We start from the raw sequence: 23,119 nt of genomic DNA, 5'->3' as shown, positions 1-23,119 counted from the left end.
CGGCAACAGGGAAGGCTTCTTGGGCCTTGTTTAGTTCCAAAATTTTTTTATAAAATGAACATTCGTTTATATTTGGGCCTTGTTTAGTTCCGAAAAAATTTCGGATTTCGTTACTGTAGCACTTTCGTTTTTATTCGATAAATATTGTCCAATCATAAACTAACTAGAATCAAAAGATTCGTCTCGCGATTTACAGACAAACTGTGTAATTAGTTTTTATTTTCGTCTATATTTAATGCTTCATGCATGTGTCGCAAGATTTGGTGTGACGGAGAATATTTACAGACAAACCTTTTTGGATTTTGGGGTGAACTAAACAAGGCCTTGATAAATATTGTCTAATCATAGATTAGCTAGATTTAAAAGAATTTTATTTATATTTAATGTTTCCTATATGCGCTGTGAAATTTGATGTGACAGTGAAATTTTTTGCAAATTTTTTTGGAACTATTTGGAAAAAAAAAAGGGTAGGCTTCTTCCCCAACAAGCCCAGAGCGGGCCACTACCCCACCCGATCGTGGTGTCCTCAACCCAAATCAAAAACACAAACGGAAACCACAACCCCAACGCGCCTCCAGCTTGCCCTAGCGCCGCCCACAATCGGGCCGACGGTGATGCGGCTCCGCCCTCCATCCCCCAGTCCGGCTCGATCCCCTCCTTCCTGTAGTGTTAGAACTAGAATCCTGAATCCCCTTCGGTCTCGCCGTCCTCGAAACAGAGAATAAATACAGCTCCAAAAAATTTAGTTATTATGAGGAAGAGAAAGAGGAGAGGAAGACGAACAGCAAGAGATCGACATCGACGGATCCATCGTTCCATCCATCCATGGGTGACACAGAAGAGCCCATGTCTATTTTGCGAGACGTCTCCTTGCACCCGCCTGAATGGAACGAAGACGGCGGTGAGATCCAGTGGGTGCTCCTCGACCACCAGGCCTACGTCGCTGAACGCCACAACGCCACAACTGCCTTCTCCAGGACATGGCGCGGTGAGCAGTTCCAGGTCACCCTCTGCCTCGCTCGCCCGCCGCGCGTCTCCTACCTGTGCGTGTTCTGCCCTGGATTCGAACACACCGTGTTCTCCATGGAGCCGGACATCCTCGCCATGGAGGAGGACCTCGTCCTCCTTCGGGTCATCGTCAGTTCTAAATGGGAATTTCTGGATGATGCGGACTACTACATCTACCAGGCCACCGACGAGGCCGCGGGCGGGGGGCCGTCACTCAAGCGGCTCCCGCGGCCCCCTAGACCCTATGGCTTTGGTTCACATCAAGTTGGCATTCTGCGCTGCGGCGCCCGCCACCAATGGCGCGACAACGCGCTGTGCCGCCCCCACCGCGGCACCGCAGGTGATTTCTATATTGTCGCCGCACTCTGTAAGGAGCGCAGCTCCATGGTCCCTGAAGACTTCGTCATTTTCCTATACAACTCCAGTTCCCCAACCATTTGGAGTACCCACAAGATCTCAGTGGACAGCAACCAACATGGACGCCAATATGGCTGCTACTTCCAGCATCGCAACAGCAAGGTCATCTCAGTAGGAGGAGATTCTGGCACCATGGGCTTCGTTGACCTCTGGCGGGGTATCATCCTCTGTGATGTGCTCAAGCTTCAGCAAGGCAAAACCACCCCTCCTATTCGTTATGTCACTTTGCCACCACCACTCCTTCCAGGCAGGGCAGATTGGGACGATGACGCACGGCTCGCTCGGGACATCGCCGTAGTCCAACAAGGTCGCACCATTAGATACGTTGAGCTGCAGGTTAACTGGAAGCCTCACCCAACCTTTAGGGGTTGCTACTTCAGGGATGGTTGGGTGTCCAGGATATGGACAAGGCCGGTGGATGCTGATTGTGCTGAGGACTGTTGGAAACCGGGCTGTAAGCAAGAGTCTTCTGATATCCCAATTGACAACAACCCACATTTTAAGCTACTGCCTGTGATGATGGACCATAGTGGCATGACTATGGAACCATTCAAGGGACTCTTCATATGTCAACCCACACTCAGTTTGAGTGATGATGATGATCTTGTTTACTTCATGACCAAGGCGAAGAGCATGGATGGCAAGGCTTGGGTGATTGCTGTGGACATGAAGAACAACACATTACAAGGAGTGGATGGGTTTGCTGCGGAAAGGACTATTGATTTTGGCTATATGCACAGTAGGATATCCAAATATCTGACGGCAGGCACAGGTAATCATGTTCGAGCAATGCAACCCTCATCTCATGGTTACTTCTACAAATCTTTTGGTTCTGTTATTGCATTGTCCCAGTATAATTGCCTGCTAAACTAGCCCAGTCCATATAATCGCTGATGAGTGGGTTATGGGTGTCTAAATGCCATGTTCACCACAAATTCAGACAAGGTTGATCGTTTGCAACAGAAGATGTGATTGTGTTGTCCCAGTGAGGCAGTGACCAGTGTTGTATCAGTCCCATTTGTTTTAGGTAGATAACAGAAGCATGCCCCAAGGCTGGGTGATTCCATGCTTCCCGGAGATATCATCATTGTGTTCCTAATGGACCTTATCATAGTGAAGTTGAATATCTGTTCATAGTATGTTTGCATGTCTGTGTTCTCATCTCTTATCTTAATAGAGGAAGTTAAAAAAAAAAACCTTTAATTTAAAGTGGTTGCATAGTCAATTTGGTCCAAGTGCTTCCTTGAAAGGTTTGTTTGGCCCCTTGCTTTTCCTAAGGGTCGAAGTACTTGACACTATATTTGTGGTCACCTCAATGTGTTGTCAAGGTGCATAATCATCTTTTTTTACTCAACTAGTAGTAAACAGAATGTTCACCCTCCTGTCTCTTTTGCTATGCTTGCTTCTAATTTTGTTCTTTGCTTATGCTATTTCATTCGACAGTAATAATAAGGGATTCCCTAATGATAACCCTTTGATACTAACACGTAACTAAGAAAGCATTTGATTAAACTGGTTTCATCCTCACCTCCCTCTTGCTTAGGAACCAGCGGAACATATCGGACCAATTTGGCCCAGTTTATCAGAAAACCACTCTATTTTGGGGGGACAAATAAGTGAAGCAAATATACATTATATTTTAAAGTGCAGGGTTCTGATTCAAACACACAGTAGTGAGCCAACTCAATTGGATTTATAAAGGATATGCCTGTAACATGTCATCTGTTTTGGGGCAAGGTAGATTTGTTAGTGCTCTTAAGCAATTCCAGTATTGGAGGGCTGTATAGTTTTATTACATTGCTTTCTTGGGACACTGCAGAGCTGTTAGATTGGTGAGATAAAAAAGGATTTTTTTTTCCATGGCATTATTGGGCTGAACTTTTGGCACTCACCAAAACATGGGTTGTTTAATTTGCTGGGTGCAGGAACTAAGGGAAACCTGAAACGACCAGGGACGGTCTTGCTGGGATCCTCTAACAAGAAGCCTCCTGGATTCTGGATGTCTATGCCACCCTGGGACGATGAGCAAAAGGAACATGATACTGAAATGGAAGTGGATGGAGATGATATGATTCTGACCTAGGATGTCCTGCAGATGGTTACAAGGGTGATTTATTTATGTCTTGCTGTTGTGTAAGAAGGAAGTGGATGGAAATGATATCGTCCTGCCCTAGAATGTCCTGCAGATGGTTAAAGGGTGGTTTATTTGTGTCTTGCTGTTATGTAAGACTGGGATTTGGGCTTTGCCCCTTCCACCTGATATTTATTTATTATCTCTATAAGTTTATGTCAGTCAGGATCGAAATGTTGAAAGTTGAGTATTTTAACCTATTATACACGGATGTGCCTGTCTCGTTCCATGTACTCCTATTGTTGTGCCGTTGTCGCTTGTAGTCTGGTAGTCGTCACCGTTCAGTTTTCATCTTTTCAATGCGTGTAGGTGTATTTTTCTTGTAGTTGTCTAGTCGGACGTGGACTCGCTGGTGGTAGCTCATGCACCTCCCCTTTGGTTCCTACTCCGTCGTCATCGCCTCGTCGGCCGAGATCGGCCAAGCATGGTAGCCTGCGAAGCTGTTTGGCCATGGCTTTGTGCCTCTGTGAATTGACGCGATGGGCCGTTGCGCCGCGGTACAGTGTACGGTGTCTGGTGCTGGGGCACATGGTTGGAGGTCTCTCCGTTATGCCCAGCGCATCAATTTTTTTTTATTCTTGTGTTGTGCGGGATAATAGATGGTAGATTTTGAAAAATTAGATTTTCAAAAGTGATTCTAGCATTTTAGAGGTGCAATTATATGGTGTTTTGAAATTCACTGGTTGATCCAAGCGTGTACTCCCCCATACCAAAATAAATACACATAAAATTATTTGGAGATACAATGGTTGATAATATTTTTTTTCTATTTTTAGTCTAATTTAAAAAATTTGACTCTTCAAGAAGTGAGAACGTGTGTCCCTTGAGTTTTTTTAAGTGCCATATTTGGTTTTAGGAGAAAGTAGTAAATAAGTGTCGTAATACTTAGGCCCCATTTGGTTCTACTTGCTAAATTTTAGCTAGCTAAAATTATTTTAGCTACTCTTGGATGACTAGTGGGACTAAACTATTCTAGCTGTTTTTTAGTCAATGTATTTGAAATTTTAGCTACTAAAGTGACTAAAATTTAGTTGGCTAAAATTTAGCAAGGGGAAACGAGGCCTCAATCATGCAGGAACCGGAAGTATTTTGGGAGGGAGTAATTATTTTTCTTTTCGCTTCCAATGTTAGCGTTTTTCATATTGTGTTTTTTATCGCCACAATTAATTGAGGAAGACAACAGCCGTGTTACCACGTCTCTTCATCCTAAATGAAGTGTCGTTTTAGATTTTTATATTACAAGTTTGACTTAAATTATGAAAAACATGTGCAATATTTATATTTTTAAATAAATTTGTTAAAAAAAGCTATACTTAAAAATCTTTCTAATGATACTATAAATATAAATATAAACATTTTTTAGTATATATTTAGTTAAAGTTATTTTTCGAAAAGCTTAAATGACACTTAGCTACTGAACAAACGGCAGTATTTGAGTACGGCCACCCGGCCCACCCCCCACACGGTCGCCGTCGTGCGCGCCTCAACTCAAAAACACAAACGGAAACGAAACCACAACCCCAGCACCACGCCTGACGCCGCCTCAATCCCTCCCGTTTCTCCGATTCTCTCCGCCTCCCCAGCTCGCCCCGCCGCCGAGAGAGATCCACCCGCACTCGGGGCTCCCGCGGCGGCGATGGCAACGGGCGCCGGGTGGGCGCCTGCACGGCCCGTCGAGAGGAATGGCGCGCCCCGCGGCGGCGGCGCGCGGTCCAAGTCGGTCGCGCCGGGTCCGCGCCGCCCCTCCCCATCCCCCGCGAGGTCGCGACCAGTCGCCGACCACAGCGGCAGCGCCGGTATCTACTATCTATCTCCCCGTGAATGACCGGAGACGGAGAATGCATTTTCCCCCCTTGATCCCGTCAGCAAGTCGAGGAGGCGCGTGTTGGGGTTTAGCAGTTTCGTTTGGTTTCTCTCTGTGCGTAATCGATTCGACTTGAGAGTTGAAATCAAGCAGGGGTGTTGCAATGGTAACGGAGATGCAGTTGGGGGAGATAAGCGGTGCTGTATTGGCAGCTCGCTGTTGCTTCTGAGGCAGGGATTGTTGTGGCAGCAATATATCCCTCAGGCAGTAGCCCCTTCCCTAATGGTCAGCTTGTTCACGTCAAGCTTGCTCACTTGCACCAAATTTACTGAGTGATGGTTCATTTTTGCACGATAGCACTTGTGTCACTGTCATATACAGTAATATGCGCTTTTTGGATGCAGTGTGTTGTTCCGATTTTGGTAGACCTGCGGTTCATTATTATCATGGAAATTTGGTTTGTTGCTCTATTAATTCAGAACTGGTATAAACATGCCTTTCACAAACACAGATTCGTGCAGAGTGAGAGTTGCTGTAAGGCTTCGGCCGAAGAATTCGGAGGATTTAGCTCATAATGCTGACTTTGATAGCTATGTTGAGTTGCAGCCTGAGGTTAGCTTGTCCATCCCATTTTAACTTTTCAGTTTCTTTATCAGCAATCACTTGAAGTGTGTATATTTTTCTGCAGCTGATTGTGTTCATGATCTTGTTTTTCTGTAGTCCAAGAGGCTGAAACTGAAGAAAAATAATTGGAGCTGTGAATCCTACAAATTCGATGAGGTCTTCAGTGAAAATGCTTCACAAAAACGTGTGTATGAGGCAGTGGCAAAGCCCGTGGTTGAGGCAAGTCATGCATTCCAGATGCCACTAATTAATTTAGATATGCAACATAGAACAAATCAAAAGAAATGTAGATTTTCTAATGTTGTAACCTGGAGTAACAACTGTTACAATATTTAAGCCACTATAACCTCATGGTTGAACTGTGATAATAATTGATTATTAATATTTTCAGAACAATACCTGTCGACTTTGCTTATTAGTTTCCTTTTGTGGGCACTGCATTTCTAGTATAGTGAAAATTCTTTCATAGTGAAGTAACATTTTACAACAGTCAGTCATCAGTTCTGCATTTCCATGATTTCCTTTTCTAATTCTGTTGCTTTACAAACCACATTGACTAATGCTCCTTTTTTGCATCCCCTTTTATTTCTGTACTGACATTTTGGGGTTCTTTTGTAAGGTTCCATTCTTTCTTTCTCTTTAATATAAAGATACACATCTCTCCTGCGCGTTTGAGGGAAAAAGGCACAAGTAGTCATTACATTTTTTTAATAAGAATAAAATAACTGCTGATTTACCTTTGCAGAGTGTATTAGAAGGCTATAATGGGACAGTAATGGCCTATGGTCAAACAGGTACTGGAAAAACATACACAGTTGGTCGACTTGGGAAAGATGACCCTTCTGAACGTGGTATAATGGTCAGAGCATTGGAGCATATCCTTTCTAGTCTGTCTTTTGAAACAGATTGGGTCGCCATATCATATCTACAGGTTTTATTCCCGATAACTGATATAATTTGTTATTTAACTTTTTTTTCACCTTTTAAATTAGCGCTCATGAATATTTTTGTAGAATTTCTTTGACTTTCTTATTTGACGTTATTGTTTATTGATGTTTTGTTATTGCAAAACAGCCATATTTTTATGTTGGTGATCATGTAATTTAGCTTCGAAGAATGGCAATGGCTTACGTATTGTTAGTGCAAGAATAACATTTTTTTATATGTTAATAGTCACGTGACTTGTTTCAATCATACAACTACATATTCTGTCAACCTAATTGAACTGGTTATGGAAGAAGACAAGAGGATAACACACAATGTATGACTTGCTTGAATGTTTTTTGCATGGTAAATTGTTATGTTAAATAGGTTATGAGTTGCAAGACGGTCTGACTATTTTCATCTCATTCGGCACTTAACTGAGAATCCATAAAGGCATAGAGCAAGACACTTGTGCAGATGTAAATAAATTTCTATAAATGTGGTTTACCCATCTTATATTATATAAATTCTTCATGCTAAATTAACCCACCATATGAATCTTATGGTCTTATGGATGGGAGAAAGTGTAAAAGTTTACTATATAGACCTCTTACTGTGTACTATTAAAATAGACAAAAGATGCATAATATATTTAAAATGTTCATTGGCAAATTTTCCATCCATCATTTGTAAGTTTCATCTTTATAACTAAACAAACGGTGGCTTATTGTTTGAGTTTGGTCTATCATGCTAACTTGTACCTACTTGCTGTATAGCTGTACTTGGAATCTGTCCATGATTTACTGGCCCCAGAAAAGACTAATATTCCAATAGTGGAGGATGCAAAAACTGGTGAAGTTTCCTTGCCAGGTGCTGCAATAGTTGAAGTTAAAGATCTTGAACATGTTTTTCAACTTCTGCAAATCGGTGAAGCAAATCGTCATGCTGCTAATACTAAGATGAACACGGAATCATCTCGTAGTCATGCAATTCTAATTGTATGTTCCTGCACTGCAACAATTAGTTCTGTTATCACTCCTATTTTAGGTTCTGTAAATAATGATATAGATATGCACTATTGATACTTTTTTTCAGATCCATTTGCAAAGAAGCACAAGAAGAAAAGAAGAAAATAGTAGCTCTTTGTATATTGATAGACGTGACACTTTTCCTGATGATCTGCCACTTGTTCTCAAAAGTAAACTCTTGATTGTCGACCTTGCTGGATCAGAACGAATTGATAAATCCGGTAAGACTTCTTTCCATTTTATCTTTCTATTGCGAATCAAGTTGGTTACTAAATATTGTCACAGAAGTGTTCATTGCTCTGTAATACCTTTTTTTTCTCAGGAAGTGAAGGTCACATGATCGAAGAAGCCAAGTTCATCAATCTCTCATTAACTTCCTTAGGAAAATGCATTAATGCGCTAGCAGAAAATAGTCCCCATATACCCACAAGAGATTCAAAGCTTACAAGGATACTCCGTGATTCATTTGGAGGTGCTTATGATTTGCTTATGTTGTTTGTTGAATGTTGATTACTAGCTTCTGTTTGCTGAAGTTCTCCCTTTAGAGAGTACTAGGCTATCGGGATGGCATCTTCTAAAAATATCTCTTACATGACTCCAGTTCTTAGCAGAAGGCAGCAGCATGTACTGTGCAACTCCTAGCTGAACAAAAGAAAAAGATGAGATATATGTCACACTTTCCAAGTCTAACTTCGATTGGTGGCGTGTTTCTTAGTTTCTGGTTATCATATTTGATGTCCTGATGTTTGTGGCTGAAGTTCCCATTTAATTATTAAAGAACCAATAGCGTCGGAAAGAACTATTTACAGTAATGATTGGCAGGAAGCATTGCATAATGCAGGCTGAGTTGCAGTTTTACTAGGGAAAGTATTTTGGATAAGTTAGTCATGTTAGGTGTAAAGTCTTCATACAAAATCTTAAATCTTTGGAACATGCACATTTGAACTTTTGAAGCCAGTTGATCAATTCAATTTGGATATCAATTAATAATGGATAATTCATTTTGAATGACATAATAGTTACTATTTTGCTATATCATCTGGTGGACATTTGCTCAAGTCTTCAATTGGCAGGGACTGCTAGGACTTCTCTTGTTGTGACAATAGGTCCATCTGCTAGGCATTACTCAGAAACTTCAAGCACAGTTATGTTTGGGCAGAGGGTAAGTTCAATTCACCATTCCATTGGTCCAATGTTGCACTGCCTTCCTTCCCAATACTCTTGTGTTTTTGTGATACTGGAATTTTGGTAGTCTCTCTTTTCATATCTGTAGAAACACCTTGCTCTTAAACCCAGACACATCAGATTATTGAACCTGGTAGTTGAGACAAAATTTTCACTAGTCAAATGATGGTTAAGCATTACCAAATTGCAGTCAATTCCAGACATGTATTTCTCAATGCACCTGCCTTTATTTCACTTAATGCACTTTAACCTACTACCGAGCTGGTAATGTCATCTCAATTGCTTCAGTGGTAGAGAACTAGAATTATGATTGTGAAATTAAGCAAAGTAGCAAACCCAACTTTGCAGTTTTCCACATTGGTGGCTGGGTTCTGGCATCCCCTGTAGACGAGCATAGCAACACATGACAACAAAACTGCTTCTGATGGCAAACGCTATTAGTCAGTTATCTAGCTGCCTTTTGAAGCAGTGGCTGCTTCTGATGTCATCTCAATTGCACATATTGTGTAGTGATAGACTTCTGAGATTATGATGCTTTTGCTAAAGTAATGCCATCAAATACACGGGATTATTGAAGATTATATCCACAATTTTTTCTGTGATTGGGATGCTTTCTTTGAGTCTGTTAAAACTTATTTCTTTTTTACTTTGTGATTTGCAGGCAATGAAAGTAGTGAACACAATGAAGTTGAAGGAAGAGGTTGATTACGAAATTCTTTACAAGAAGATGGAGCGTGAGGTTGACCAACTCACATCAGAGATGGAGAGACAACAAAAGGTTATAAGAAGTGAAAAAATGCAGATGGACAAAAGGTTGAAAGAATCTGAGAGGTCATTCCATGATTTAAGAATGACCTCTAACATGCAAATTGAGGTATCTTTTATGGTCCACTGCTTTGTTTATGAGATGCAAATTTGAAGTTGTGCTCTGCCCTGCTGTATTTCCCTCAAATAGGAAATTATTTGTACATTCATTTTGCTTTTCACAAAAGTGTAGCGTTCAGTGCGACCCCACCCTCTTCAGTATCATGATATAAAACCTTGCTTCAGGGGGCAAGAATATAACAAGTGATTTATTAACCCAGAGTCTGGAGAAGGAAAAGCGTCAATTGGAATCTGCAGTAAAAAAATTGACGCAGGACTTAGACAAAGAGAGAGGCCAAAATAATTTGTTATCCAAACATGTTACTGAGCTTGAGAATTTGCTCGACGAAAACAAGGTAGCTTGACATTACCACCTTATATATTTCTTTATGCATTGCTCATATTTTTTTTTATTTTGTTCTAGTTTAACATTGTACTGCTGCTGCATTGAAAAAGTCCATCTCATGACAATGTTTCTATTCTGACATAAGATCTATTATTAGCAGCAGCAACAGCTTGAGAACCTCTCAAAAACAAAATTTCTTACCGATGCAACTAAAGAGCATGAGAAGGAAATGGGAGAATTACTAAGGAAACTTGAGGAAGAAAGGTGTTGTTCATCAAGCATGAAAGATCGCATGAGTGTACTACAACAGCAACTGTGTGATGCTCAGAGTTCTGCCCAGGTAGACTTTAAGATGCAGCCATTATCGAATCAGATAGTTCTGCACCTAGTAAATAGGCAAGTTGTGACATACTTTTCAATTCTGGTTTCTAGACATGTCATGCTTGGATATTATGTGTTTTTGCCCCTCTTTTCTTCTGTAACCAGTACAGCTTAAGTTGTATTTTAAGTGGTAAAACACAGTTTTATATGACAATAAGAGTTGCGTTATGTATAATTATTTTCTCTTTCTCTCTATTTTTTCCTCTTTGTTGGTGTCCATGTTGGGTTTTTAACTCTAGCCTACCCTGACTTGCTTGGGACAAAAAGGCTTTGCTTCTGTTGTTTCAAGAGTTTCATACTACCAGTCTCAATTAGATTTAATATCTGCAGATTGATGGGAAATTCCCACCTCCAAAATCGAGACTAATAAAACCACTTATTAGTCATATATCAATTGCCAAAATATTTGACTTTTTGACTAACAAGATTGAATCTACAATGGAAAAGGCTTGTTTAACTTCCTGTATAAAATGTCTTGTGCCTGCAAATGGAAATGTGCAAGCAGTTCTACCACTTTCAACCTAATTCAATGCTAATTTAATATTGCTACATAAATTTAACAGCTTATATTTTCACCTCTCAGTTATATAGGCTTAGAAGATGGTGTACTCAACCTGCCCCATTAGCATTGGGAATTTGTTTTATGTGCATTGGAATAAATACTGTGCAGTTCATAGGTGTGTTTCATTATATTGGGTATATGTTGCATGGTCAAGTTATTTCCAAATGATGGAATGCTGCACAGATGCCCTCAACTGAATATGAAGTGTTGCTTTTATCATTAGAGAAGGTGACCAAAGTATATTCCAGTTGCAGGAAAGTATGGCCCGTGAATTGGAAAAGAAATTAACCAAAGCGACTGAAGAATTTACAATTCAAGTACAATCACTAAAAGAAAAGGTCAGCGAACTTATTTCAGAGAAGGTAAAGCAAACCAGTCTTAGCTAATTGACCCTGTCCGTGATTCTTATAAACATGATTGTTTTTGTTTACTTTCAATTTGCTGTAATTCTCGCTTACCTGTTTCTTTGGTAATTATTGCAGGAATTAATATATGATGAACTGAAGTCTACTCAAGAAAAGGTGCAGCAGGAAATGAGCCAGAGACAAGGCCTTGAAGATCAAATTGTGAGGTTGAAACCGTCTGTGTCTGATAATTGTGCTGAAGAGGTACAGTTTTGTTATTGTACCCTTTAATATTTTGATGTTTATTTTTCTTATATGTAATTTTTCTCTTTGACAGTCTCAAACATCACGTAGTATGGTTAGATCAGGATCTGGATTAGGCAACACAGCTTTTGTGTCCAAATCAGGAAAATTAAGAGAGGCTCTATCTGGTCAGAGAGGTACTATATCAAAGATATTTGAAGAAGGTAACTTTACATCATGGAAGACTACCAGATCAGACAGTTGTCTTTCTTGAACTGCCATCCTGACAATTGTTTTGGCCCAATTGACACCCAGTTGGTCTTCCAAACGTGCTTGCTCTGTTGAAGTCTGAGGATCTAGATGTGCAGATCCATGCTGTCAAGGTGGTTGCTAATCTTGCTGCTGAAGGTCTGGGAGTTTTCCCCTTGCAACTGTGCATATATTTAACACTGCTTTGATCTCCATGAGCCTATTTGTATGGAAAACTTATCTGAACATAGGGAACCTACAAAAAAAGTATTGAGATTTTGGTATAGCAGTTACTAAATGAAAATAATACCTCCATTTGCATACTTTGTTTTGTTGAGTTTTTTCTCTTAAAAAAGAGATCTGTGTATGGTACTATGATTGCATTAAGATAGGAAGAAAGGTTAAGTGTACCAGTGCACACATACAGAGATCTGGGCCACACGCCAGTTGGATGAACCCTTTGTGTTCATTTCAATTTGGCTTTTGGTTAGGCACATTGTATGGTTTGTTAGACAAAACTTAATTTCATTGCTTTCAAGTAATGAAATTCGGCTTCGCTGTTGTGGAAAAAAAAAAAGAGATCTGTGCCCCATACACAAGCGAATCAACTCACCGTGAGTTGAGACAGCCTTGCCTAACAATTTGTGTTGTTATTGATATGAATTCAATCTGGACTGGCTAGGGCCCAAAATGAATTGCTGCCCCACTGTAGCTTCTAAGATCTCTGTGTGCTTGTATGGTTGGGAGTATGATACTGCAAAAAAATTAATTTCAGTACTGATATGCATGACTATAATTTGTCACTACAATATTTCTCTTGAACAAGTAGCTGTAACTCTATGTTATGCTTTCTGTTCTCTAAGAAGGTAGATAGTAATTACTTTCTTTTCAAATATGATGCTTTGCACAAGACCAAATCTCCAGTAACTTTAACTATGACTGTTTCTGTACTGGTATCTATGATCTATCACTATTGAATATTATTTTTTTAACAAACCTAATAATACTATTCTAATGTGACGAATTTAAATAGGTTAGAACATATTAGTGGCTGAAGTAGAGTTTCACAACTTAGATTTAAAACGTCTTATACTTCTAATGAAGTATTAGGATTATGACCAGTTTTTGCTCACTTGTCCTTTTTTGGGATTGCAGATGTTAATCAGGAAAGAATCGTTGAGGAAGGAGGGCTCGATGCTCTTCTATCCCTTCTACAAACATCAGAAAACACCACTATTCATCGAGTCACTGCTGGTGCTGTTGCTAACTTGGCAATGAATGGTAATTGATTCATAGTTTCCAACAAAGCACCATTCAGATTTCTCTTCAATTTGGTCAAAATGGTCCAAAAATCATCTACTAGCTCACTCACTGCCAGGATTTCTTAATTATCATCATTTATACTGCAAAATGGTTGTCAACATGTGTATCTTAACCATTAAAGAATTCCTTTGACACGTGAATACCAAATTATTGCATTGCTATAGAAATATTACAGATGGACACTTTCGTCTATCATCATTACAGACGGAAATGTTCTATATGCATGTGAATTTGTTAAGCATTGCATCTACATATAAGCTCACACTTTCTTGAACTGTTTTGATGTTTTAGTCTTATATCCACTAAAGCTGAATAGACTAGTTTCAAATAGTAGTTGAATCAGTAGTGAAGTTCAAAAGAATTGGATCATATTGGAAACAATGTTTGTGCAAATTTTTGCCATCTCATGGATGGAGATTTGTTAATATGATATGCTAATATTGTCTCATTCAAACTATGGAGGGCTCTTACATGTTCTAGCTTGGTTTGGTCACTTACCACCACTAGTGTGTGACGCACACAGCTTTATAGCTTCAACTATTTAATAAGTTGTGATAAAATTAAATCAATATTAGCCTAGTTTTTACATCCTAAGCATTAAGAATTATGTATTTATGTTGACACTCGATATTGCAGGATCAAACCAGGGACTGATTATGAATAAAGGTGGAGCTCGATTATTAGCAAATGTTGCTTCTAAAACCGATGATCCTCAAACTTTGCGGATGGTGGCTGGTGCAATTGCCAATTTATGTGGGAATGGTACAGCTTTTTGTCTTTATTTTTCCTAGTTTTTTTTAACGAAATTATGGTTAGGTTCATATACTGTTGGATCTAAAAGATTAGTTGCTAGAAGTGGAACGTCTATTTTTTGGGGAATAAAGATATGACCTATCAAGTGTGTACATTTGCAGAAAAGGTGCACTTAATGTTGAAACAAGACGGTGGAATAAAAGCACTACTGGGAATGTTTTGCAGTGGACACACTGATGTGATAGCCCAGATAGCACGAGGAATAGCAAACTTTGCAAAATGTGAATCCCGGATGATAAGCCAAGGTTTGTGCTGCACTTATGAAGATTGTGCCATTGAAGTGGAATACATCGAGTTTTCCTGATTGTTTAGTTCAATAATAGGTCACAGGAAAGGGAGGTCCCTTCTGATTGAAGATGGTGTTCTTACTTGGATGGTGGCCCATTCAACTATGTTTTCTGCTTCAACACGAAGACATATTGAGCTTGCTTTTTGCCATCTAGCTCAGAACGGTAAGTATATAGGTTTGTTCTCGACCATTTTGCCCTTTGTAGCTCATGAATTTGGTGCACAATCGATATGTACAGTATCTTACCAAATATCACCCACAACTTTGCAGAAGACAACACTTGTGACATCATTGCTTCTGGCGGAATCAAGGAGCTGCTTCGCATAACGAGGGAGTCCCCGAGAGAAGATACACGTAGTTTAGCTAAGAAGGCTTTAGATTCAAATCCTGCTTTTTTAAGAGAGATCCAATGAGTCTATGGTCAGGACAAACCTTTCGTTGTAGACTCATTCATGATACACAAATGATATATTCCATTTTCCGAAGGTCCCACGCTGTCACGCTCATGCTCATGCAAACAGCAAGAGGAAAAGAGTTATGTTTGGATGAGAGTAGTCCTGTGCACATTCATTTCCTTTTTTCGCACCGACTCTATTTCTCGTCCAGTGTCCCCGTTCATTCTAGTCTTCCTTAGCACCGTCCGTCCATGGCTGTCTATCTATTGTTCCTATTATTTCGTCCCAAAATAAATGTACATCTTAATTATTAAGATACTAAAACTTTAAGTTTTGATTAAATTATAATAAACCTATTAAAAGATATAAATATTGATATTATTTTTAATATGGCTACCGAAGATTTTTACTTCTGGACAAGTGTAACGTGTGTGTGTGTGTGTGTCTCTGTGTGTATGTGTGAGTGTCTGTGTGTATTTGTCGTCCGTCCGCTGTCATTGCGGCAGCCGCAGAGCAACGCGAGTACGCCTGATACCGCAAGAAGAGAGAAAGGAAGCTTGAAACAGTGACAAATACGTTGGTACGACGAGAATTACTTAACGAAATCGGACGTCATTTACCTGGTCACGTCAACGGACGAGAAACTCCATTACACAATAAAATTCCAATTCGATCACAAAGCAACCGCGCAACTGCGAAGGGCAACTCTTTCTTCCTTCTCTTTTTCTTAGCTATCTCCCCAGACCTTTGCTCTCACATTTTGGTCCTGAACACACACTTTGAACACACTTATCGAGCGTACGTGACTCAGCTGGTTGTGTATGGAACCTACCAACACTTGACAATTTTACTGAAATTTAACTAGGTTAGAGAGGTGAGTGAGAATGCATGAAAATGTCTGAGTCTATACTATGATCCGCAAAAGAAAAAAAAAGAACAATTGTCAAAATGGTAGGTGATACATAAACCATGTTACAAACCGATTAATGACAAAATGTTACGAGAAAGCCACTACATTTTCCTCCACTAATAGTTGACACAAGCTCAAATCAAAACACTAAAATGTAGAAATGCCGGTACTGAGCCCAAGCATTTTCCTCCACTAATAGTTGACACAAGCTCAAAACGCTAAAATGTAGAAATGCCAGTACTGAGCCCAAGCAACTATGTCCATGTTAACCAAGCATCTGTGATCTGTCCACTAGCTCGGAAACTTCATTTCATACTGTTGAGGGGTCTGCCAAATTAAGCACCACGATTTAGGCAAGCTCATCAGAGATTCAAAATGCAAAATAGCAAACAAGAGAACAGGGATGTAGCATTTAATATACCATAAAAGTTGCTGTTATCATCTTCCCTGCGAACCATCTTCCATGAAGTGCTTTCTGTGCGCTCATAGCTGCTGTTATACTATCAAACCGCAGGTACACAAAACCAGCAGTATTTCTGCACCACAATGGCAATAGCAGCAAGTGAGAATAGATTCAAATTTTGCAATGGTTGAAGGCAATTTAAAGAAGATCTGTTGAAAACTTTGCAAAAGTACACACTGGTATTGTGCTAACTGCTAAGGTAGAACAGGAGGAAGCTATAAGAAGTAGACAAGGTGTAAAAATGGATCCAAACCTGCAGACTAATTTACAAATAACATCCTAGTAACCTAAAAAGTGATGTTAAAGAATAAGTCGAATATATTAGGGGTCCTAACTTTTCCCTGATTCTCACCTTAGGTCCATAACAAAAGTGAGGGTCTGAGTCCTTAAAAAAAACTAGTTCACTCTAGTTCCAATTATGGACCCGGATCCACACTTGTAGTGAACCACTCAAAAAGTTCATTTAAAGAGCACTCTAGTTACATCAGTGCTAATGGATGTAAGCACAGGTGAATTCTAAGGACACAGAATCACACTTTTTGAGAGTTTATTTATGGGCCTAGCTGAAAACCGAAGAGTAGGTTTAAGAAGCTCCAGTGGATTCCACAATTCAGATTTATGATATATTTCTACATGAAAATTTGTAATGCCACATATGCTGGAGAGTACAGCAAAAAGAAATTTTAAGCACAAAGCATGACGGATTTATTAAAAAGTGAATATGTTAACTTACTTGTCTACAAAAATATGTTTCAATTGACCAAACTTGGAACATTCCTCCTGAACATCATCTCTAATGTCCAAATCAAAATCAGGATCCGTCTGCAAAAATAGCATGGTAATGGTCAACAGATGCCAAAGAAAAAGGGTTCCCCCAAACTCCATGAGCAACAATTAAATGACTTGGCATAATAATGCAGAGAAATCCTGACCTCCAAAGCTGGATCAAACATATTCTTGAGCAATAGGCATTCACTAGGTGGAGCCAAATCAATAGACGGGGTAGTAATTGGAAGAGTTGCCCCAGGAATTGAACCAAGACCAGGCACTGTAGGGTGCAGAAGAGGAGCTGCAGCTGGAGCAGCACCAAGGACAGATACAGTTGGTATTACCACTGGAGTACTCAAACCAGCAGTACCCATTCCACCAGTCAAACTGCAGAAACACAAAAGGTTAACGCATCCATTGAGTAAGATACAAAGACACACAAAAGGATAAATCTACTATAACAAAATTTAAATCAAGTTTCTTATGAAGCCAATCGTTGAAATTTGCATCAAACTGGTAAGGGTATTGTAACCCCTCATATGTCAAGTTTCAAACATCATTAATTCGCCATCCTGAAATTTGCAGTCAGCGCAACTGGCACTAAATACTAGAACTGCAATAAACAGAATATTTCAGCCAAACCACTTTACACCAAAGAACTGGAGGAGGTCCATGGAGAATGACCTTGATAAGCTAGATATATATGGAAACAGCGTTGCTGTAGTGGTGGTTGAATCCTGACGATAATATAGTAGAGGTCAATACTGAGAAATTTGGGTACAAATGATGGCACTCGTACAAGCAAGATAATGGAATTCTAAAATGAAATGATGTCTCTGCGGTGCCACAAAAAAAAAACAAATTATGGAGGAATAGTCCATTCAGCACCTCAGTAACCAAATGTGCAGCTCCGCCACCAATTAATTAACAAATAAATAAATATACTCCAAACAATGGAACTACACTAAATACTTTTTTAGGAGTTATACTTATCAAAATGTCAGGACAATTATTATGCAATCAACTAAAAAAATGGCACCTGGTTGTAATGCCACTGCGGTCCAACTTCTGCATTAGAAGAGCTCTGGAACTGGCATTCAGTGCCTGCAGGGACCACACATCAAACATAATGTTATAGATAATATGTATGAACACCTATTATAGACTAAGTAAGCTCGTTTTAAAGAGTCGTGAAAAGACCAAAAGCACTTGGGCACACTTTTTATGTATGTAAAACCAAAAGAGAGTCTGCTTGGAATGTCAGCTTTACAAAGGAATGTGACTCCCAATTCTTAATAGAAGCAATGCTTAGCTACTCTGATAGTGTCAACAATGAATAACATAATAATAGCATGCAAACAAAGAACCAAACGTTAGACTAAATGCATTAGCTAATTTGGAGGAAGCATATGTAGATAAGCAGTGACCCTACTCAACCAACTATATAATTTCAGGAAAAGGAAACTAAAAACACTAGTATGAAATTCATTTGCCAAAAAAAAAATTATTCTTAGGCCTTGTTTGGATGCCAATGTATCCACCTCAATCCATGTGCGTTGGAGTGGGTTAGAGTAGGCATAATTCATACTCCAAACAACAGTAATAGAACTAAAAGAACATTTAATAAAAACTGAGACTAGTTGAAAGTTGAAACCCACCAAGCCTCCACCTTCATCATCATCTAAATCTCCTGTAGCTCCACTAACTTGCACGCCTGCTTGGTCTGTCACAGCTGAAACCTGGCCGACAAGTGTTTACCATAATGTCAGACAACTGAGCTCAAAATAGGAACACAAGATGAATGCTAGTAACTCCCAACAATATTTTTACCTTGATGACTCTTCCAGCAATCTCAAGTTGCCCATTCAAACTCTGAGCTGCTTTTGCATCTTCAAGACGTACAAACTAAATGATGAAATAGACATGGTGAGAATTAAGCACCAAGAGAAACAGGAATTTCTTCATGGAGAAAATACTAACCTGCACAAAACCAAAACCTTTGCATAGCCCAGTGAGAGGATCCAATGGCAACTGGACAAGCTCCACTTGTCCAAATGGTTCAAAGACCTGGCAAGATCATTTTCAATAATATGAACAATCAAGAGAATTTGCTCCAAACACATAAAAATTATACAGAATAATGTGTAGAGTATGGACCTGTCGCAACTGGTCCTCATTAATGTTCGAGTGAAGATTTCCAACATACAACTTCCTTGCTCCACCTGAAGCAGCTCCACTTGAAGAAGCATTTGACTGAACTAAATTCTTTTCAGCCTCTGAAGGCTTAACCATCACTTGTTGACCAAGAAGCAACTGACCAGAAAGAGCTATCGCCATTGGAACAGACATAGCATCATAGAATTCAATATACCTGCATAGTATTAGCATGGAGAATGTCAGACTATCCAACCAATAACAAAATAAACAAACTTTCTTCTTTTTTTATAAGGAAACAAACTTTCTTCTAAAGTTATTTATGTTCAGAACTTTGAATCATTTTTTCAATTTTGCACTGAAATGGACTACTGTAATGTGGAACTGTGACACTCCATACAGCTTACTGTCACCAACATGATCTTGTTTTCCATCTTACTCAATAAGTTGCTGATTATCCCAGCAGATACACCAAATTACAAATATTCCTGCCCAGTACGAAAAACTGATGAATATATTCCCGCATGAAAATTTAGATGCATCTACAACTAGAATGCAGTCGTAATAATCATTAAAGCACAACTAGAGCAAACACAGTACCAAGTATATGGTTAATAGCATCTTAAATACTATCGACATACCAGCTATTTTATATATACTAGAACAAAAACCACAAATATGGACATGCAAAAACAAAAACAAAAAAAAACACCACACAATCCTACTAACTGCATAACCGATCAAATTTAACATGAATTTCAACATTTGTCTGATGATTTAAGCCAGGATCCAGTATGTTATCAAAACTCAGTAATCCCAGGACTTCAAACAATCTTAAGTGTAACCTAAACAAACCACATTCTATGGAGGACAAAAAAAAAATTCAACTTGTGCCCTCACAGGCACCTACAGAGTACATCAGACCCATTAAGCGTACTTGTAAAAGTACTTGCCCTCACAGCTACGAGCAGGCTCTTGTGGCTCATTGGTTGCCCACAAGGCCACAACTCAACAGTGGACCCTAAATTACATCCAGCTGTATTTGCTGCCACTACAACATTCGGTTTCACAAAACCCATTTCACCACCAGTATACATATACCATGTCTATTATCAACACCAATTTTTGAGAAAGCTGGGACATCTTTATTTAAAAAAGGGTTGGAAAACGTTATTACAGTGCCCAGATTAAAAAAAGAGTTATGTTATCCAACTTCCAAGAGCATATAAGCTCAAACTTGATAACGAGCCCTATGAGTAACCGACACAAAAAATGGATATATGTTTTCAATAACATGGCACTGTACCAGTTTTAACTGCTAAGTTTCTATGTTCTAGCACAAATTTTCAGTTCAGTGTATCAAGAAATTGAAGCGACAAAGGTAAACAGTGTAAGCTGCTTCAGTGCTTCCCATGTTAAAAATGGAAATACAAGCCTATGCAGTATGCACTGCAAAGTGCTAATACATAACATGGGGTGCGTAAGCTCCTATAGTATATAGGTACTCACCCGACACCTTTAGAACGTCGTGAATTTCGATCCATAATGAGACGAACATCCCGGACCTAGAGAAAGAAAGCATATAACAGTTCAAGCATAAGATTGATTCAATCAACGAAAAAAAGAAATGACTAACAGTGGATATCTCTTCGCTACAAAATGTGGGTAAACAACTAATCCATAAACATGAATCTATCACTGAGGCATTTGAGCAAATTTACATCCTCCCCAGAATATTGTATGTTTAATTTATGGGGAAATACTAGAAAACTATGTTGTGTATCATGCATGCATGTGTATGAGCATACAAGAGCACCACTCAGACTAGTGTAGTTAAAAATTAAAATGGCAGTGAGAGCGATTAATACCTTTCCAGCTCTAGAAAAGAACTCATATACGTCCCTTTCATCTGCCTTCAAAGATAACTGCAATTGTAATTTTAAAAAAGTTAGTCTCAGATCAAAGGTTAGAAAAGCAACATTGTGAAAGAATTATTCAAAAAAGCAACCTGGAAAGCAAACACAGTCCTCTGATCTCTTTCTGGATCAACTTCAGGTTCAGCAACCTCCTCTTTCCTACGTCTGTGCAAAGAGAATTCTTCATAAGAACAGATAGAGTACAATAAGAAAGACAAGCTCAAATAATAATAGAATAGCAAGTGCGCAACATATATTTGGTCTCAAAGTACAGGTTCAACCATCTTCTGTGAATAGGCTAAGCAGCTATAAGGATAACAGAATGTAGCATGTCTTAAGTATAGAATTCTCTCTTGCAACTTAATATCACAGAGGTAGGAAAAACACAATATGAACATCCTTCACTGCCTTTGTGGCCATATATTCTAAAAGAATTGCTCAAAGGAAAACGCATGACTTGTTTGTGCAGTGGACCGAACACTGATTGTTGTTATAGTGCCTCAGCAAAAGAAGCACAAAAACACCAATATTTCTGTAACAAAACATATACAGTTCAGCTCCACATTTTGGATGCAAGAAATAAGTAGCCACATATGGCATCATCAGTTCAGCACTGCTCATCTGACCACATTTTGGATGCAGGAAATAAGTAGCCACATGTGGCCATATATTCTACTGGAATGCTAATAACTAATAATCTCTAATTCACCAAAAAAAAGGGAAATCCTACACCTGAATTCCCAGGTCAGATTGATGTGAAAAAAAATGTCTAAGAATAAGATCACTCTAGCAGACTAGCATACTGATGTTCGATTCTACTGAATGTCACATAACTTACATCAAGAACATATCACACAAGAAACATTAGGTACAGGTGGGATGCCCTAGTGGCAATCTGATTTTATCGATGTAGTTTAAAACTAACAGTGGTCTTATAAGCATGGAACAATTGATAAACAAAAACAGATTTACGAGCAGTTGCTTGCAAATTGCAATGCCTATTCTAGCATAATTTTAAAGGTCAATCCTAAAAAATCCTATCCAGTAATATAGCTCGTTTAGCAGTTTGTCTCAATAAACCCGAGTTGAGCTGGTTCATGCACCTGACATCGCGTTCACGGTAGCGATCACGCCCTTCGTCATCGCGGTGCCGCTCCGACCGGCTCCGGCTCCTCCGCTGCCTATCCTTCTCCTTCTCCCTCTCCCTCTCCCTCTCCCTCTCCCGTTCGAGGTCACGGTCGCGGCTCCTCATGTCCTTGTCCTTCTCCCTGTCCCGCTCTTTCTCCTTGCCGTCACGGTCACGGTCCCGCCGCTCCCGACTGCTGCGGTGCCGGTCGCGATCCCTGTGCCGCTCCCTATCGCGGTCGCGGCCTTCCTCGGAGCGAGAACGCTTCGATCTGCGCTTTACGTCGTCACGCTCTTCGTCACCGCCCGATGAGCGGCGGCGTGAGCTGCGCTCCTTGTCCTTGTCCCCCGACCCGGGGCCCGACGAACCGTTGGCCGGCGCTCCGGACGCTTCCACCGTCTTCTCCAGATACTCGTACTCGTCGAAGTCCATGGCGTCGCGCGGCGGAGGTTGGTCGGCGGCGACGCCGAGCAGATCCGGAAACCCTAATAAGCGAGAAGAGAGAAACAGAGGCACCGCGGCTAAACCCAGCGATTTTGTTTGGCTTTTCAACAGGGGAAGGGAAGATTTTGTTAGAGCAGCAAACTGTCATGTGGGATCCGCAGCTACGTCGGCCAGGCCGACCCGTGTTCGACCCAGGTTAGGCCTTGTTTAGTTTCCAAAAAATTTTGTAAAATTTTTCAGATTTTCCGTCACATCGAATCTTTAGACACATGTATGAAGTACTAAATATGGACAAAAGTAAAAACTAATTGCACAGTTTGGTCGGAATTGACGAGACAAATCTTTTGAGCCTAGTTAGTCCATGATTGGACAATATTTGTCAAATACAAACGAAAAAGCTATAATGTC

At 39.8% G+C, this 23,119-nt stretch overlaps 3 protein-coding genes across 5 annotated transcripts; 2 read left to right on the top strand and 1 right to left on the bottom strand.

Annotated features, from left to right (window-relative positions):
* Positions 453–3,759, top strand: LOC8080542. The gene is made up of 2 exons (XM_002468444.2): positions 453–2,197; positions 3,351–3,759. The coding sequence occupies exons 1-2, from the start codon at positions 826–828 to the stop codon at positions 3,506–3,508; spliced, it is 1,530 nt and encodes a 509-aa protein (XP_002468489.1). The 5' UTR covers positions 453–825; the 3' UTR covers positions 3,509–3,759.
* LOC8085464 (kinesin-like protein KIN-UA) lies at positions 5,031–15,105 on the top strand. 3 transcript variants are annotated; one of them, XM_021448426.1, is made up of 20 exons: positions 5,031–5,352; positions 5,872–5,972; positions 6,081–6,203; positions 6,730–6,915; positions 7,685–7,906; positions 8,004–8,157; positions 8,259–8,408; positions 9,010–9,098; positions 9,783–9,995; positions 10,207–10,341; positions 10,489–10,671; positions 11,529–11,636; positions 11,757–11,882; positions 11,956–12,085; positions 12,177–12,269; positions 13,266–13,391; positions 14,070–14,195; positions 14,348–14,491; positions 14,570–14,698; positions 14,806–15,105. In XM_021448426.1, exons 1-20 carry the CDS (start codon positions 5,193–5,195, stop codon positions 14,946–14,948), a joined length of 2,841 nt encoding a protein of 946 aa, XP_021304101.1. In that variant the 5' UTR covers positions 5,031–5,192; the 3' UTR covers positions 14,949–15,105. The 3 variants fall into 3 exon arrangements, with proteins under 3 accessions (XP_021304101.1, XP_021304094.1, XP_021304098.1); XM_021448419.1 differs by having other exon boundaries at positions 11,523–11,636; XM_021448423.1 differs by having other exon boundaries at positions 5,032–5,352; positions 10,492–10,671; positions 11,523–11,636.
* On the bottom strand, positions 15,814–22,825 carry LOC8080541 (RNA-binding protein 39). The gene is made up of 13 exons (XM_002465793.2): positions 22,245–22,825; positions 21,234–21,306; positions 21,094–21,150; positions 20,735–20,790; positions 19,229–19,442; positions 19,052–19,138; positions 18,902–18,976; positions 18,730–18,810; positions 18,111–18,175; positions 17,236–17,458; positions 17,037–17,125; positions 16,262–16,376; positions 15,814–16,167 (listed from the first exon to the last, which is right to left on the bottom strand). The coding sequence occupies exons 1-13, from the start codon at positions 22,697–22,699 to the stop codon at positions 16,132–16,134; spliced, it is 1,626 nt and encodes a 541-aa protein (XP_002465838.1). The 5' UTR covers positions 22,700–22,825; the 3' UTR covers positions 15,814–16,131.

Source organism: Sorghum bicolor, chromosome 1 (assembly GCF_000003195.3).
Source record: "Sorghum bicolor cultivar BTx623 chromosome 1, Sorghum_bicolor_NCBIv3, whole genome shotgun sequence".
Lineage (NCBI taxonomy): Eukaryota > Viridiplantae > Streptophyta > Magnoliopsida > Poales > Poaceae > Sorghum > Sorghum bicolor.
Note: the sequence above shows the minus strand (reverse complement) of the source record. Positions and strands in the feature narration are given on the sequence as shown.

Excerpts from the sequence above, each read along its gene's own strand:
- LOC8080542 (XM_002468444.2), top strand. The coding sequence starts at position 826 with ATGGGTGACACAGAAGAGCCCATGTCTATTTTGCGAGACGTCTCCTTG. Across the intron at positions 2,198-3,350 it reads ATATCTGACGGCAGGCACAG|GAACTAAGGGAAACCTGAAA; the intron begins GTAATCATGTTC and ends TGCTGGGTGCAG.
- LOC8085464 (XM_021448419.1), top strand. The coding sequence starts at position 5,193 with ATGGCAACGGGCGCCGGGTGGGCGCCTGCACGGCCCGTCGAGAGGAAT. Across the intron at positions 9,099-9,782 it reads CAGTTATGTTTGGGCAGAGG|GCAATGAAAGTAGTGAACAC; the intron begins GTAAGTTCAATT and ends TGTGATTTGCAG. Across the intron at positions 14,492-14,569 it reads ATCCCGGATGATAAGCCAAG|GTCACAGGAAAGGGAGGTCC; the intron begins GTTTGTGCTGCA and ends GTTCAATAATAG.
- LOC8080541 (XM_002465793.2), bottom strand. The coding sequence starts at position 22,699 with ATGGACTTCGACGAGTACGAGTATCTGGAGAAGACGGTGGAAGCGTCC. Across the intron at positions 20,791-21,093 it reads TCTTTTCTAGAGCTGGAAAG|GTCCGGGATGTTCGTCTCAT; the intron begins GTATTAATCGCT and ends TTCTTTCTCTAG. Across the intron at positions 18,176-18,729 it reads ATGATGAAGGTGGAGGCTTG|GCACTGAATGCCAGTTCCAG; the intron begins GTGGGTTTCAAC and ends TGGTCCCTGCAG.